Below are 16126 nucleotides of genomic sequence, written 5' to 3'. Positions count from 1 at the left end.
TTTGCTTGAAAATTACATATTCTACCAACGTATATTGCAGTACAAATAGCACTGGATCATAAGCATCAGGGTACCATACCTTAGACATACATTTGACATTCTTTGATTCTTAAGCTCATACTTGAAATATTATTATGTGTGCCCTAGTACATGTATATATGTGTGTGAACTCTATTCAGAAAGATAAATATGAAGGTTTCATAAACGAAAAGGCTATCCACATTTAGATAAAGAACTGATAGACTCTGAATGCAGATCAAAGCATTTTTTTCACTCACTTTATTCTTTATTTGTAATTCTTTTTCTTTTGATCAGTTCCTTTCTTAATTGTGAATAATATGGAAATGTGTTTTATATGACAGAACAAGTATAATCTATTGAATTACCTCATTATTGGAAGAGGGTAGAGAGAAATTCAAAAAGAGGAGGAAGAGATAAATTCAAAACTCAAAATTTTATAAATGAAAGCTAAAAATCACTTTGACTTGTAATTTTTACCCTGTAATTGGGGGTGGAAAAATAATGTGTATGCGTGTATATGTAGGTACAGGCATATAACATACATATACTCGCATGTGTATTTGTATATATATACATAAATCTTATATACATATAATGTATATATTGTAGGTAATATATGTATGTAGATATTATATATGTATACATAAATACATGTTTTCATGTATACATTATGTTTATATACCTATACTCTTTCAGTCTCACAAAACACACACACACACACACAGACACACAGACACACAGTCTTTTACATGTAATTCTTATCCTTAAAATTGGATAGCTTGAACTATATAGATAGACAATATCCATCTCCCTCCTCCCCCCCTTCCCTCCAATTCATTTTGACTAAATTGGGTAGGTCAGAAATAAAGGGAACAAATTGGTAATCCTATTCCTGATAATTGGACTTTAGTATTGGATTTTGGAGTTGATGAAAAATTAGTTGAATGGAGACATGTACTGTAAGTGCTTATTGCTAAGCTTGCATTGCAAACTTCTATGGATTGGCTTTTTTATTTTTTATTTTTTGATTTTCAGTGTGGCTTTTGTTACCCAAAAACTTGCAGAGTATAGGCATTCTCTTAATCTAAACATGTAGCACACCAATGCCTTGTTTTCTGTATGCTAGATTTTAGTTTTCTAGTTAATGTGCATGCAGCTCTGTATTTAGTAACTATTAGTGTCCTAATGTGATATGACTTATACATGCCTTGAATTATCTATTATTTAATCTTCCAAAAGAAAAGGATTCTTGACTTGATAATAGCATCAATGACTCACACTGGGTAGATTTTTTATCTGTAAGTGTAATGACAGTTGTCATTCTCTCTGTTCAGATGTTTTTACTTAGGTGGTAAGTCACAATGTTGCTTTTCTTCCTTATAAGTGCTCAATACACTATGCTATTGAAAGTCAAATTAAGGAAGACCAGCAAAGGGGGGCGTGGGGGGAGGGAAGAATCTAGTTTCCTGGGATCTAGAAAAAGGCTATATAATGATGATATGGACTCGTTTTTTGCTATCATGTATTAGGTTAATTATTATTGGGTGAATCAAGAACTTGAAAGTATAATGGATCCCATTTATGTAATAACTGATTTTTGTTGGATATTAAGTCTTCTATGATGCTTTCCCCCATGATGGCTCTGTGAGAACTAAGTGATATCATCATTTTTCAATTTCTCTTTTTAAGACCAGTTCTCTTTCCCTTGCACTGTACAGTGTATTAAGAGTGACTTCTACCCAGGGGGACTTATTAGCATGAAGAGACTAATCCAATGAGTGTTTCTGGTGTAAAAATATTTGACCATGGGTTCTGATTTTAACTCAAAAAAGCAATGGTTAATTTAAGTAACTAAAATAATAATAGGTAAGCATTATGATAGCATCAAACAGAAGTGTTTAATAAATACATTTTTTTAAAAAATCCAGCTTAATAAATTCAGGGATTTTTTCCCCTCCCATATCCTAAAAGTGTTTTTTTTTAAACATGAGATGACTTGAAAGTGCTTTGCAAATCTTAAGGCACTATATAAATGATAAGTACTAATTATTATTAAGAAGCAAGTTTTTGTTTCTGTTTAAGACAACAAACTTGGCTAAAATCATAGGATTATAGATTTTAAGCTAGGAGGAATCCCAGCAGCTATCAAATCTTTCATTTTACATATGGGGAAATTACAGATGAGGGAGATTATAATTTCCCCAGAATCAAACATATAGGCATCAGGAATGTCAACAAAATGCTTAATCTGCAGTGCATGTTAAATGTGTAATAAAATCTTATCTGTTGTCATCTTATTGCATAGATATATTTTCAAGATAAGCATGATTTGCCATTAAGGGCACATTTTTTATTATCTATGAAATGAGGAAGTTGAACTAAATGATAGCCTGTTCCCATTTCTGTAGAATGCCTGTGGAATAAAAGTTTTAAGAAATAATTTTATAGTCATTCTGTTGTCATTTCAATGGAACACATGGAACAGTGGCAATGTGGTAAGTCTAGCAGCCCTCTGATACAATATTTACCTTCGTATTTGGAGTACCTGTCATTCTGTGATTGTGGGCCTCAAATATAAAATGTTTTTCAAATATTAAAGCATTATATAAAGTCAGTTGTTAATCATAAAAACAACTAAAATATAGTATTTGATTTAACATGCATCTTTGAGTTTCAACATTATCATTAGCTGTCTCCCTACATTGAGGAAGTTGATTGAATTAGTTCATTTCTACCTCATTCATACCCTTTAGAGCTCTAAACAATGGAAAATAAAAAATCACTGTCAACAGTATGGGACAAATAGGATTAAGAGAAATGGTTGGTTTTTAGCTGAATAGGATTAAAATGTGATTATGATAAATGTTCAATTTCCTCTCATACTCTAGAAACCAGTCCAACGTCAGGAGGATGCATACAGCAGTGAAGCTTAATGGGGTGGTCCTCAGCAAATCCCAGGATGCCCAGCTGGTCTTATTGAATATGCCTGGTCCCCCCAAAAATCGACAAGGAGATGAAAACTGTATCCTTTCTTGATGCGTTTTATGCTGTGCAAAAATGCATGCAAATCACCTTTTTTCAATTTTGTGTTCGTGGGATTTTCAAGAATATCGGAGGCCTTTGAATTGAACCTCTATTTTGCAGTTGTTTTAAACATTTTTCAGAGGATCACATAGCTTAGACGTGTCAAGGATGGGTTTTGATTCTGTTTTCTTGGCTCCCGAGTCTAGCACTTTACTGCCCCACACTGCCTGTCCAGTGGTTCTACTCAGGTTTTCTGTAAGAATTTTCTGTCTAAACAAAAAGAGGAAGCTCAGGTTGGGAAGTTCAATTTAGCAAATTATTCATTAAATGCCTTTCTTCAGCAATGTGCTGGAGGTGTATATAAAAGACAAATGAAACTGTCCCTCTTCTTCAAGAAGAGTCAGTTTTCTCATAGGTAAAGTGAGTAGACTGTCTTTGGGGACAAGAGTCTACATAATCTTTAGCTTCTTTCACCACTTCATATAGTGTGCACTAAAGTAAAGTTGCTAGAGCTGACAGTAGAAAAACAATAATAATAAAATGGCTAACATTTATCTACAACTTTAAATAAAAAGCCTTTTGCCAATACTATTTTATATAACTTTCACTATAATCCTATCCTGGAAGAGAAGTACTGTTATTATAACTATTTTACAGGTGAGGAAATTTGAGTTTTAAGTGCCTTATCCAAGGGTTTACAATTAGTAAGGTTCTGATGCCAAATTTGAACTCAGATATTTCTGGCTCTACATCCAGCACTCAATCTACTAAACCTCCTATGTGCTTCTATGTTTATTCTGAGGCAAGAGCTCTGCCCACTATATATTTGCTCTCTATGTGTTATGCTCCCATACAGATTGGTAAAACAGTATAGTTTAGAATGAAGAGATGAATTCTATCAGCAAATGTTAAACTACTAAAACATTAGAAAAATAGTCTGTTAGAAATTTAAGATAAGTATAACAACAATAAGTATAACAACATATAATGAGGTGGGAGAGGGAGACAGAAGGAATGCAGAGATTGAATTACAAGAAAATACTAAATTAACTCGATGTACTTTGCTTCCCTAATAACATTTAATGGAAAGTGACACTATCTTCCAAATATTTGAAAAGCATGAAGGAGTCCCAGCGGGCATCGATAAGAATAATAGATGGGGTGAACTTGAACATGGAAAACTTTAGCCTTTATCAGATCAAAATGTCCAAATGGTGATGATAATTGGAATACCAATAGATGATTGGGAAATACTGGGGTTACTTGCCCTATATGAAAACTGGATTTGTGTTAGTCAGTGAGCATGGAAGGAGGCCAGGTGATTTTGGCAAGTTTGTTGGACAAGGAGACCAAGATTGTATTCCCAAATCACTAATGTGTTGTTGGACTTTGATCATTGTACTTTAACCTCTGAGCCTCTGTTTTTCTCCATTATATACAAGAGAGAAACAGAATTTCCCACATTACTGTAGATATTGAAGAAGGCTTTTACAAAGTGGCATCTGTTCTTGAGATAAAAGAGCTAAATACATGTACAATGTAACCATTATTCTGAACATTCAGGCTCCAAGGTTTATGCTACTGCTTTCCTGCCTTTGAAATGACCATTCTGTTGATTTAACATAACCCTACAATAGCTTTTCTCAGATCATACATCATAGGAAGAGTCCCTTAGTGTGGAGTTAACCATAAACTCTTTTTGTCCACTTAACTAGTGCCATCTTGGATCTAGGATTATAAAGGCCCCCAGTTACTCCAAAACACTTGTTTTTCGGTGGTTTCTTTTCTCTTTTCTCCATATTCATTTAATACATTGATCGAGTATTTATTTACTGTGTATAAGAACTTAGAATAAATGATACAAAGATGAAACCCAATCCTTACCTTCAAGGAACTTACTGTCATTGTGGGAGATGAGATCATGTATTTATTTACATTTTATGATTTGTGTAATTAGGATATATAATAGAATGAAGTATCTCATAAAATGAATGAAATAGAATGAGGTTTCTCATAAAAAAGGGAAGAACAAGACTATACTGGCTCTCTTCTATCCTTTGAGTGTCCATCCATGCATGTGTGTATAGACACCTGGCACTGATACTAGGGATGAAAAGAAAGGCAAAAACAAGGTTCCTGAGCTCAAGAAACTTCCATTCTAATAGAGGAGGTAACATACAAATGACCGTGTACTTGGCAAATAAATATAAAGGACATGGGAGGAGACAAAAAGAAGATTGAAAATGAGATGTTAGATATGACCCAAATCAGTTAAATAACTTTGAGTAGCCTTAGTAAAAGGAATATTAATTATCAGGGAGGGCTGCTTTTTCCCAGTAGAATTCCTGAGAGTGAAATTATTTTGGCTTTATATCCTTATTGCCTAAAGCATAGTTGGAACTTTGTAAATGTTTGTTGAATTGAACTGAATTTTCAAACCATTGACTTAAATATGAGGCTTTGAGATTAATGTAGGTTTTATTTTATTCGCATCCCCCATCCTCTACTACAAAGCAGCCAGCTTGTATAGTACATAGAACAATAGATGTGGACCAAGTTCAAATCTGGCCTCACCTACATCTCGGATATTGTGACTTTTGGCAAATTAGCTAATTTCTGCTTGCTTCTGTTTCCTTTTCTATAAAATGAGAATAAATATTAGCACTTTCCTTTCAAGATTTATATGAGGATCAAATGAGATAATATTTGTAAAGTACTTTGGGTATTGATAAAAATATCATTTTTATGCATTGACTTCCTTTAATTTCCTTAAAAATAACATAGTAAGGCTAGAAAATACAGAACAATGTACTATATAACCTAATTAGACTATTCTTGTGGGGTTTTTGTTTGTTCTTTTTTTGTTTTGTTTTGCTTTTGTTTTTTGAGATCTTGTTAGATTGTTTATGCCTTAAGAGTTTTTCCTCAAATTTACAAATGTTTAGTGCTAATAATTGTGATGCTCATCTCCCTGTGAATCTAAAGTGTTTGTGAAATCATATTTCTTCAGCCTTTACAAGTAATTGCTCCTAATTTTGAGGTGCTGACATGGTATCATTTTTTTTTTAAGATTAAGATCTCTTTGACCACTTGTGTGGAAGATTCGCAACTGAGGGATTTGTGGGGAGGAGGTCTTCTTGTAACTAAATATTGTGATGCATTGCACATCCTTCTTCTCCTCCCTTCCCTCTCCCCAGCACTTTTTCTTGCAAAGATGTTCTTGCTTACAGTTTATCTAATTTTTATCATTGTTTCCTTGGTAGCTACTCTCACAAACAGGTTGAGAGAATGCAGAGAACAGCCCCCATTGAGAGAACTTGCACTCTTTTCATTGGCAAAATGTGATACAGCTTATGTAAGTTGTTTTTAATAGAAACCAGAAACTGAAATATTTCCTTGAAATAAACAAAGACCTCAAAATTGGAAGCAATTATCTAAATTTTTTTAGCTTTTCTCCAGTAAGCACTCTGATTACCTCAGATGGCAGCAGTCCCTAACAAAGAAATGGCTTCAGTAATGGTCAGTAGCCTGCTTTAAAGCCCACCATGTCTGCCTTTGGTTTTTCAGCTATCCTGTGGAGCATCATGGTCTGCCTAGTAGCTTACTGTGTCATGAATCATAGCCCTGTTTCTAATTAACTAATGATGTACTTGGGTTACCCAAATGAGCTAATCTTGTTCATTTAGGGCATGGATGCTGCAGTTTAAGTTTCTGCTCCTGCTTAGTATCATATCCAAAAATTAAAATGAACTTTCACAAGCCCTGTTACCCCTTCCTCAGTAGTCACTTTCTCTTCCCCATTTTCATTAATAAAAATGAGCTTAGGTTGGGACCAGGAAGAAGCTTCCTTTTACAATGGAAAATGCTTTCATTAAAGAGTCAAAGGACTTGAATTTTGATCTTACTCTGCTACTTAGTATGTGAGAAATTTTTTTTTTATTATTATTATTACTTTTTATTGACAGAACCCATGCTTGGGTAATTTTTTTTATAACATTATCCCTTGCACTCACTTCTGTTCCAACTTTTCCCCTCCCTCCCTTCACCCTCTCCCCCAGATGGCAAGCAGTCCTATACATGTTAAATATGTCACAGTATATCCTAGATACAATATATGTGTGCAGAACAGTTCTCTTGTTGAATAGGAAGAATTTAATTCAGAAGGTAAAAAATAACCTGGGAAGAAAAACAAAAATGCAAACAGTTTACATTTATTTCCCAGTGTTCTTTCTTTGGGTGTAACTGCTTCTGTCCATCCTTGATCAATTGAAACTGAATTAAATCTTCTCTTTGTCCAAGAAATCCTCTTCCATCCGAATACATCCTCATACAGTATAGTTGAGGTATATAATGATCTCCTGGTTCTGCTCATTTCAGTCAGCATCATTTCATGTAAGTGTCTCCAAGCCTCTTTGTATTCATCCTTCTGGTCATTTCTTACCGAATAACATTCCATAACATTCATATAATATGTGGGAAATTTTTGAGAAGTTACTTAACCTCTCAGCTTCGGTTTACTAATTTGTAAAATGAGGGTTTGGACTATATGACTTGAGATTCCCTTCCATGTCTAATAGTTCTTTTCTTTCTTTCCCTTTTTCTGATTTGTTTTTCAAAAATTACTTGATTTAAATATAGTAAAGGATCTTAACTGGTACCTTTTGTTTCTGTGGAAACTGTTGGGCAGATTTATCTCCTGAAAATTAAATTCAATGCCTTTCTGCCTGTTTCATCCTGTTTCTTAGATAAAACTATAGTTGAATAAGAGACCATATCTCAAAGTTTCAAATTACTTGATTGAAATGTTGATTGGTTTTCTCATTCCCCTCATCTTTCAACATCTTGGACCACTTGTACCTTAATTCTCACCTCACAGATATGGAATTCCTAGAAGTCTTGACAGAAGGACTAAACCGAGTGCTTTTGGTGAGAGGTGGAGGTCGGGAGGTGATCACCATCTACTCCTAATGCTGCTGGTGACCATCCAGAGCTTTATTTAGAACATGGTGGCACTGAATATCTAGGTGGATAGAAACACTGGACAAGCAGGTTTTGAATTTCTGGAAGTTGAGATGTTCCTGTGTACTTGAAATGATTTGCCAGCTTGATCTGCTGATCCATGATAATGCTTTTTTTTTAAAAAACAAAAAGAAGTGATCGTTTTTTTTTTTTTTTTTTTAAACCTAGGGCAAAATTCTTATTATTACTGAAGAAACCTTGTCTGCACTGTTAAATAAAAGACTGGGGGGAGGGGTTGGGGATAGGAAGCTGAAGTATGAGAGAAGTGTGTGTGTGTGTGTGTGTGTGTGTGTGTGTGTGAGAGAGAGAGAGAGAGAGAGAATTTCAAAAGCACCCCCTCCTTTCTGCACACTTTCCTCTCTCTCTCCCACCCTCCATTTATTTGTAGTATCTGGAATATTAATAATTGTGTTCTCACTACTTTATTGTACTATGTATTGGGGATAAAACTGATATCTCTTTTAAAAAAAAAATCCTAAATTTTGTTTTGCTTTTTAACTGGTACCAGCAAAATCCGAGTTTATTCAGTGACAAACTGAAATTGGCTAAAACTGATATTTTACAATTCTGGATTCAGACTTTTCTTGGGATGTGCCTCTTAACAGTCTTTCTAACCATTATGTTTTAGCTTTACTAGCTCTAGAATATGGATTTATATGAAGTCCACTTTTGTTCTTGAAGTTTATTTTCTGGGTGATCTCAGAAGTACATTTTATAAAGAAGTAAACTGGCTACTTTTCTAAAGTCAAGTCTTTCTCCCCACCCCCTATCCTTTTCCCTCAAATATAATCATTTGATCAGTCATTTTAGTGTTTTAATGTGCATAAAGAGATGTTTCCATTGCTGGCCCTGGAGAGGGCAAGTTTTGTGTAGGGGATGAGGGTGGTACCCTTTCCATAACAATAAGCCCATGGTCAGACATCTGCTTTTGGTCCATGGAGGGCAGACAATTTAACTCCAGTTGTCTTGAAAGAGCAACCACTGTTACTGAGACTTTTAAAAATAAAGATATTTCATTTATGTCTTTATAAATTGTATGATAATCCAGGTTTTATATTTTACAAAACAACCCAAACTAATTCTTATATTCTGTGATATCCTGTTTCTACTTTTTTTAATGACTCATATTACTGTTGATACCTTTATTCTCTCCCCAACTATTGCATTCTTTGTGTTCACTTTTCTGATTTGTAAATAATCTTTGGTCTTTGACTAAGCATTGACACTGGCTAGCTCTAGCCCACATCTTGGAAATTTTGCCAATGTCTTAAATACTCAAAAAGTAAGCAACTTCATAGAAAGAAGTATCCTGAACATCAAAAGTGCAATATGCTTTTTTGAGACTCCCAAGTAGAACTTTAAATGGCAAAGGTTATTTAAAGCTGTGGGCATACCAACATTTTCAGTATCAGATATGCACATATCATTTTGCCACTAGTATAAGTGTGCATTCTGTTCATCATCAGAACTAAGAATCATTTTGGGAGAGTCTGGGATGGAGAGAGACCTCTTGTATTTTGAAAAAAATGAATGGCAACCTTTAAGAAATCATTAGTCTTGTATTTGAGCCAACATGCTGGCACTGGGTTTTTTGGTCATCATGGTTGCTTTTGGATGGGTTTTTTGTTTTGTTTTTGCTTAAAATCTCCTATCTATTATTGTTCTTTTAGGATATCTCCCTAATGTCTCTTGTTAGCACATGACTACAGCAGTATCCCAAAAGAAACAATTTTAATATATCTCTTCAGTGGTCTGGACAGGCTGATTTTGTTTTTGTTTTTTTTTTCACATGGATGCTTGATTATTGCACTTTATCTCCTGGTTTTTCCATTATCTAATCTGTAGGGTGTTTTATTATTGTGGGGGGGAGGGCATGGATTTTTGGTATTTGTGGCTTATTTATTTATTTATACATGCCAAGTGACATTTTAATGAATAGATTGGCTGCATAAAGAGAATCCCAAAAGGGCAGTGTTTCCATGATCAGAAGAGAGGAAAGGATTGAGATGGCCAAGTCTTTTGTTTATTTCCAGGAGAGGGGGGATACAAGGGTCTTCCTTTTCAGCCCATTGGAAGTCTACAAGTTCCAGGTCACTAATGAGCACAGAAAATCAGCGCTGGATCCTTCATTGAGTGGGGTTTCTTTCATTCCCACTTTCTCATCCCTCTGCACAAGTGCACATCTTTGAGCATGAAGGAATTAACAGACGCCCTGGGAATCCAGCTGAATAGGAAGCCAAATCTCCAAAATCTTACCCTCAGCTGGGTGGAAAAACCATCGAACGTGTAATGTGTGCCAAAATGATGTTTTAGCAAAGAGTTGATCTTTCTCTTATCTTTGTATGTTCAGAGATGATGTCTAGCAATAATCACAATTATGCCATACTCCTGCTCTTAAAGGAGTGTGTGCATGTGCGTGTGTGTGCATGTGCATGTGTGTGACCATTGTTAAAGGAGGTCTGCCTGCTGAGAAATCATAAGGACACACAGGGGTGATCAAAGAGAAGGTATTATAGGGTAAATGGCTTCTTGCTTTGCCCAGTTTTACTTTAAAGTAGCTTATGTAATGGGGCACACTTCATACGTGGTGCTAAAATCCAGGTCATCTTGGGATGGTTGAAGATAGTTTCTTGACACCAATGTTCTTTGTACAAAACCATGCATATATTCACCAGATGTTGATGTGTCCACAGTTCGTCCTTGGTTGTTCTGCAGTATTTTGTTCATTTAAACAAGTGTATCTTTTCTACTTGGTAACCATTTTTGTAACCAGTTAAGTGCAGCCATTTAGAGATGATTTAATGTTTGCTTTTGACGTTTTCTTGTCTTTGTATGATTCTCTTTAGAAAAAAATAAAATGGGATGAAATCTGTTTAAAAAGATGCCCAGTGTCTCTATTGAGTGACTTCTTTCTATAGTTGTATATATGTAGACAGGGTTGATTTCAATAGTCTTTTGGCATTTCATCTCTCCTCTGAGGTACCTTTGGCTGGATTTGCCCAAGAGAAAAAAGAAGGCAGTTAAGGACTCATCTCCCAAATCTGGTATAAAAAAAAAAATAAATCCAAATTTCAAAATTTTAATATGTAATCTATCTGGAGAATCTCTTAAAATGTAAAAGAAAAGGGGAAACATCTGGTCTTGTAGTTAGTTTTACAACTTTGTCTCCTCCCTTCCCTTTATTCTTCATTACCATTGTGACCTCTAAACTCTTTCCCTGTGCTCCTGAGAAAATCATTAGGCAATTCCAGTAGTTTCCAAAACTAACTAGTAGAAGTCAATTTTTGGTGGGATTGAGGGAGGGATGCCAGTGAACAAGAGGTTCCTCAAGAATTGTGTGATTACACAAAGTTGACAGTGATTTGTATGACATTGAACTTTGCAAAATTCAAATAGAATCAATAAAAAATGTTCATTAAAAATAGTAATAATAGAAACAAACTCCCCCTCCCCCCAACAAATAGAAGCAGAAACCGTAGTAGGAAAAAATATCCGTGAGGTTTCTTTAAAAAATTACGTTTCTGATTTAGAGATAGAAGTGGCTATTTAAATCGCACACAAACTTAATACATGCATCATTTATTGCTTTATAACTAACTTTGTCTTTTAAGGAGAAAATTATAAAACAATCTGCTTTTTAAACTTTTAAAAAATTATGAATTTTTTTTTACCATCTACTTTTTCTTTAATAAAAAGAGTCTATCTGACTCTGACCTCATTTGGGATTTTGTTGGTAAAGATACTAGAGTTTCTTGAATTAATTTGACAGATGAAGAAACATAAAACGTTTTAAGAGATTTGTCCAGGGTCACATGGCTACAAGTGCCCGAGACCAAACTCAACAGGGATGAGTCTTCATGATTCCAGACCCAGCATTTAATCCATTACACCACATACCTGTCCTTGCTGATTCAATTTTTGATGTTTAGATTCCATTTATTTCTCCATTATTCATGTCTTTAATGTCTTAATCTATACTCTGATATGATGCCTTCTTTGAAAAAATGCAGAACTAGAAAAGAACATCTGGAGGAGACAGCAAGGTGGCCTAATGGATAGTGTACTAGATAGATCAGGAAGCCCCGAGTTTGAATTCTGTCTCAAATGTTTGCTAGCTGTATGAACCTGGGAAAGTAATTTAGTCTTAATTTCTGCTGTATAAATTAACACCTGTTTTGTGAGAACAAAATGTAAATATTAGCTGTTACTATTTTACTCTCATAAAACAGCATGTCTCCTCCTTTGCAAAAGGTGTCTCATTAATTCCTTTGATGAATTCACAATGAGCCCTGCCTCATCAAAACTTTCTAAACTCTTGTTAAGGCTTTTTATTGGAGAAATACAGAATTTTTGTAAGTAGGACTAGCATCTGAGAGGAAGAAAGTGCAGGATACGGTGTCTGTCATGCTTCCACTCAAGTTTGAAAGATCAAAATAGGGTTTGGCTACTTCTACCCAAAGTAGTATTTAACCCTTTGACATGGGAAATTGGGCTCTGGCACCATTAGGCACTAATGCATTGTGCATTAACCTGAATCACAGGGGAATGGACCATACTGGTGCTCAGTTACTTTGGAGTGGGAAGAGAAAAACCAATTGACCTAAAAGGCATGTGCAGTTACAAGGGGGGAGTGAACCAGAGTAAGGAAAGAGACAGGATTAGATTTCAAAGAAGAGCTTCAAATGCCAGCATGGGTTCAGATGGAAGGAGGAATGGGATTTCAAAACACAGGATATATTTTTTAATTCATTAGCTTCTCTGCTGAGGTTGACTGACAGAAGCAGGTATGATAATAACTTGCCATGTTGACTGTGTAGTTTTAATGAGTACCAGAGAAAATGGGGCTTCCTTATCCAAGTAGCTTGGGCTTGGAAAGGCCAGAATGGTCTTGGATAAAGGAGATAGCTATAACTTCTGTAATAGCAAATGGATGCTACTGTTCACCTATACAGGACCATCAAAGTACAAATCACAGTGGAGAAAGTATTGTCAGTGATTATTATTAATCTTGAAAAAAATGCCAGCATTGCATGTACAAAATGCATTTCTTTTTCTTTTCCTCCCTGTAAAATGGGGACACTAAACTAATCACCACTCATCACAAGGTTGCCATGATTAGAGTACTTTTTAAACCTGAAAGCCCTATGAGATTCTTTTTTTTTTTTTTTTTTTTTGAGGCAATTGGGGTTATTATGATCCTTTCTTTGCTCCTAATTGTAAAAGACCTATGAGGCAGAATAAATAAATGAAGACATTATTTAATTTAGATTAAAATGCATTAGGTATCTGATGCTATGTGTCAGACCAAAAAAAAAAAAAATAAGTATCTGTCCTTGAAATCCTGATCTAGTGGAAGGAGAGGAAGAGATGAGTATGTAACAGTTACCCAATAGAAACATTGGGTGGAGAAAAGAAAAGTGAATTTAGAGTCAGGGGTCTTGGGTTCAGTGAATAGTAGGGGAAAAGATGAACAGCTCACAAGATGGACTTTTTATAACCATGTGAAAGATGGTTCTAAATCACGCATAAGGAAACTGAGTTTAAATCTCACAACAAGCAAATTGGTAAAGATGGCAAAAGATGAAAATACGGTTGAAGGGACTACAGGAAGATAGGCACTGCCAAATACACAGGTAAATTGATAACAATAAGTTGGTTCAACTTTGGAAATAGACTTAAAAATCACTAAAATGTTATAAATTTAAATATATGTAATATATTTAAAAGGAATAGCAAGTTGTACATAGCAGATTCGCAGCTTCATGTGCAACCATTGTATTTTTTATACTATGTTATGAAAATGTGCTTTTTTTTTGTTCACAAATGAAAAATAAAATATTACTTAAATGACCCAAATATTCATACTTTATGACCCAGAGATTCCTCATTGCTAGGCACATAACTCAAGGAGAGTTTCTGTTTTATTTTAGGAGGCCAAAGACAGTACTAGTCTCATATACACCGAAATATTCATGTCGAGTTTGTTGTTGTTGTTGTTGTTGTTGTTGTTTTTAGCAAAGAACTCTAAAGTCAGTGTGCATTGATTGGAAAATTATTAGGAGAGTATTGGAGCCAACTCATATGAGTTCTTGGCAATTTGGTGTGAGTATTTACATGCTCAAAATCATTCCTGTAATGAGTGGTACCGTCAAGATTTGAACTGAGGTCTTGGGTCTCTAAGTTCAACTATACCCAATTGTCTTGTAAAACAGTTTTAGAGCAATTTGCATTTGTCCTATTACATTTAATCTTCTTGATTCTACTTGTTAATGTCTTTTTGGATCTGGTCTCTTTCATAAGCTCCAAACATCATGTCATTTGCAAATTTGACAAGCTCAATATTTTTCCATGTATCTAAACCAAAGATTATATTGTTGAACACCCCAGCATCTGGTTCAGAACTTTGTGAGCATCATAGTTTTTTCCCCTTTTGAGCTGATTTTTTTTTTTTTTTTTTTTTGGTGAAGCATTATGTTCAGATTTGAACGTTTAACCTACATCAGATTGTTTGCTGTGTTGGAGTGGAAAGGGAGAAAGATTTGGAGTAGAAAGTTTTGCAAATGTGAATATTGAGGGGCAGCTAGGTGGCACAGTAGATAGAGCACCAGTCAGGAGGACCTGAGTTCAAATGTGATCTCAGACACTTAACACTTCCTAGCTGTGTGATCCTGGACAAGTCACTTAACCCCAATTGCCTCAAAAAAAAAAAGAATCTCATAGGGCTTTCAGGTTTAAAAAGTACTCTAATCATGACAACCTTGTGATGAATGGTGATTAGTTTAGTGTCCCCATTTTACAGGTGAAGACACAGGTTCAGAGAGGAATTCCTATCCATGTAGGATAATCCTATCCTACAGCTAGTGCCAGAATAGAATGCCAGATCAGTTCTGCTTTCTCTAGAAGTCATTAGGTCATACCAGGGACCAGCAATATCTATAGTCTAGCCTCCTTATAAATTTGTTTTCTTGGTTTTCTCTCACTACCTCTCCCTCTTCCTTCCCTCTTGTCTCTCTGTGTCTGTGTTTTGCTCTGTTTCCTTCTGTTTTTCCATCCCTCCCTCCTTTCTTCCTTATCTCTCTTCTTCCCTTCCTTTCTCCTTCCCTCCATCCGTTCCTGTTTTTGTTTCTCTGTGTCTTTCTCTCCCTCCCCCATCTCTCCATTTCTCCTCTGTTTCTGTTTCTTTCTGTCTCTGAGTGTGTCTCTCAATTCTAAGATCCTGATATAAATCCATGATCATATGATGGAACTCATACATCTAATTAGCCTAACTAGTTATCCAGTAACCAAAAGAAATGAAGCTAGTTTGGAATGACCTGTTGCTTTTACTTTAGCTAAAAACTTAATGTCTTTCATATTTACATCCCACTCATTTCTAAATATATCCCTTCCCCCTTTCTCCTTATCCAGCAAGCCATCTTTTGTAACAAAGATTTTAAGAAGAGAGGAAAAAAGAGGAAAACATGCAGTATTCCACATTGATATTGCATTTAGCATTTTTCAAAGGTTTGGAGAGGCTAGAACTGTTTTAATTCAATTCAGTTTAATTTAGCTTTATTAATCATCAGCTTTATGAAAGAAAGCTGTTGTAGAATTTACAAAGATAGAAATGAAAGAGTTATTGCCCTTTGGGGAGCTTACAAATACCAGGGGCTCTCAGCCATAATGAAAGTCAAAAAAAAAAAAAAAAAATAAGACAACTTCCAAAAGGATTCTTGTTGTTGTTTGATCCTGTTGACTTTTTGTGACTCCATTTGGGGTTTTCTTGGCAAAGACATTGGAGTGGTTTGCCATTTCCTTCTCCAACTCAAGAAAACCAGGTTAAATGACTTTCTCAGATTCACAACCAGTGTTTGAGGCAGGATTTGAACTCAAGAAGATGGGACTTCCTGATTCCAAGTGTTCTATCCATTTCACCACTGAGCTGCCCTTCCCTTCTCCTTCCCCACCAAAATAACATTTTGGGGATCAGTTGAAATAATAAAAGATGTTTGCTCTGAGAAAGAGAAAATCTTCTGAAATCTGAAAGCCACATATGATTCTTTGTTACACTATTATTTCTTTT

General features: G+C 35.2%; 1 protein-coding gene across 6 annotated transcripts in view; it reads left to right on the top strand.

Annotated features, from left to right (window-relative positions):
- The window catches only part of SLC12A7 (solute carrier family 12 member 7), a 284134-nt gene extending 273188 nt beyond the window's left edge, over window positions 1–10946 (top strand). For all 6 annotated transcript variants that reach the window (XM_031946098.1, XM_031946093.1, XM_031946094.1 and 3 more), the window contains 2 exons: window positions 2910–3043; window positions 7922–10946. In XM_031946098.1, the coding sequence (XP_031801958.1) occupies window positions 2910–3043; window positions 7922–8013 (226 nt within the window). In that variant the 3' untranslated portion in view covers window positions 8014–10946. The remainder of the gene's footprint in view (window positions 1–2909; window positions 3044–7921) is intronic.
- The last annotated feature ends 5180 nt before the right edge of the window (window positions 10947–16126 follow it).

This window comes from Sarcophilus harrisii, chromosome 1, assembly GCF_902635505.1.
Source record: "Sarcophilus harrisii chromosome 1, mSarHar1.11, whole genome shotgun sequence".
Lineage (NCBI taxonomy): Eukaryota > Metazoa > Chordata > Mammalia > Dasyuromorphia > Dasyuridae > Sarcophilus > Sarcophilus harrisii.
Note: the sequence above shows the minus strand (reverse complement) of the source record. Positions and strands in the feature narration are given on the sequence as shown.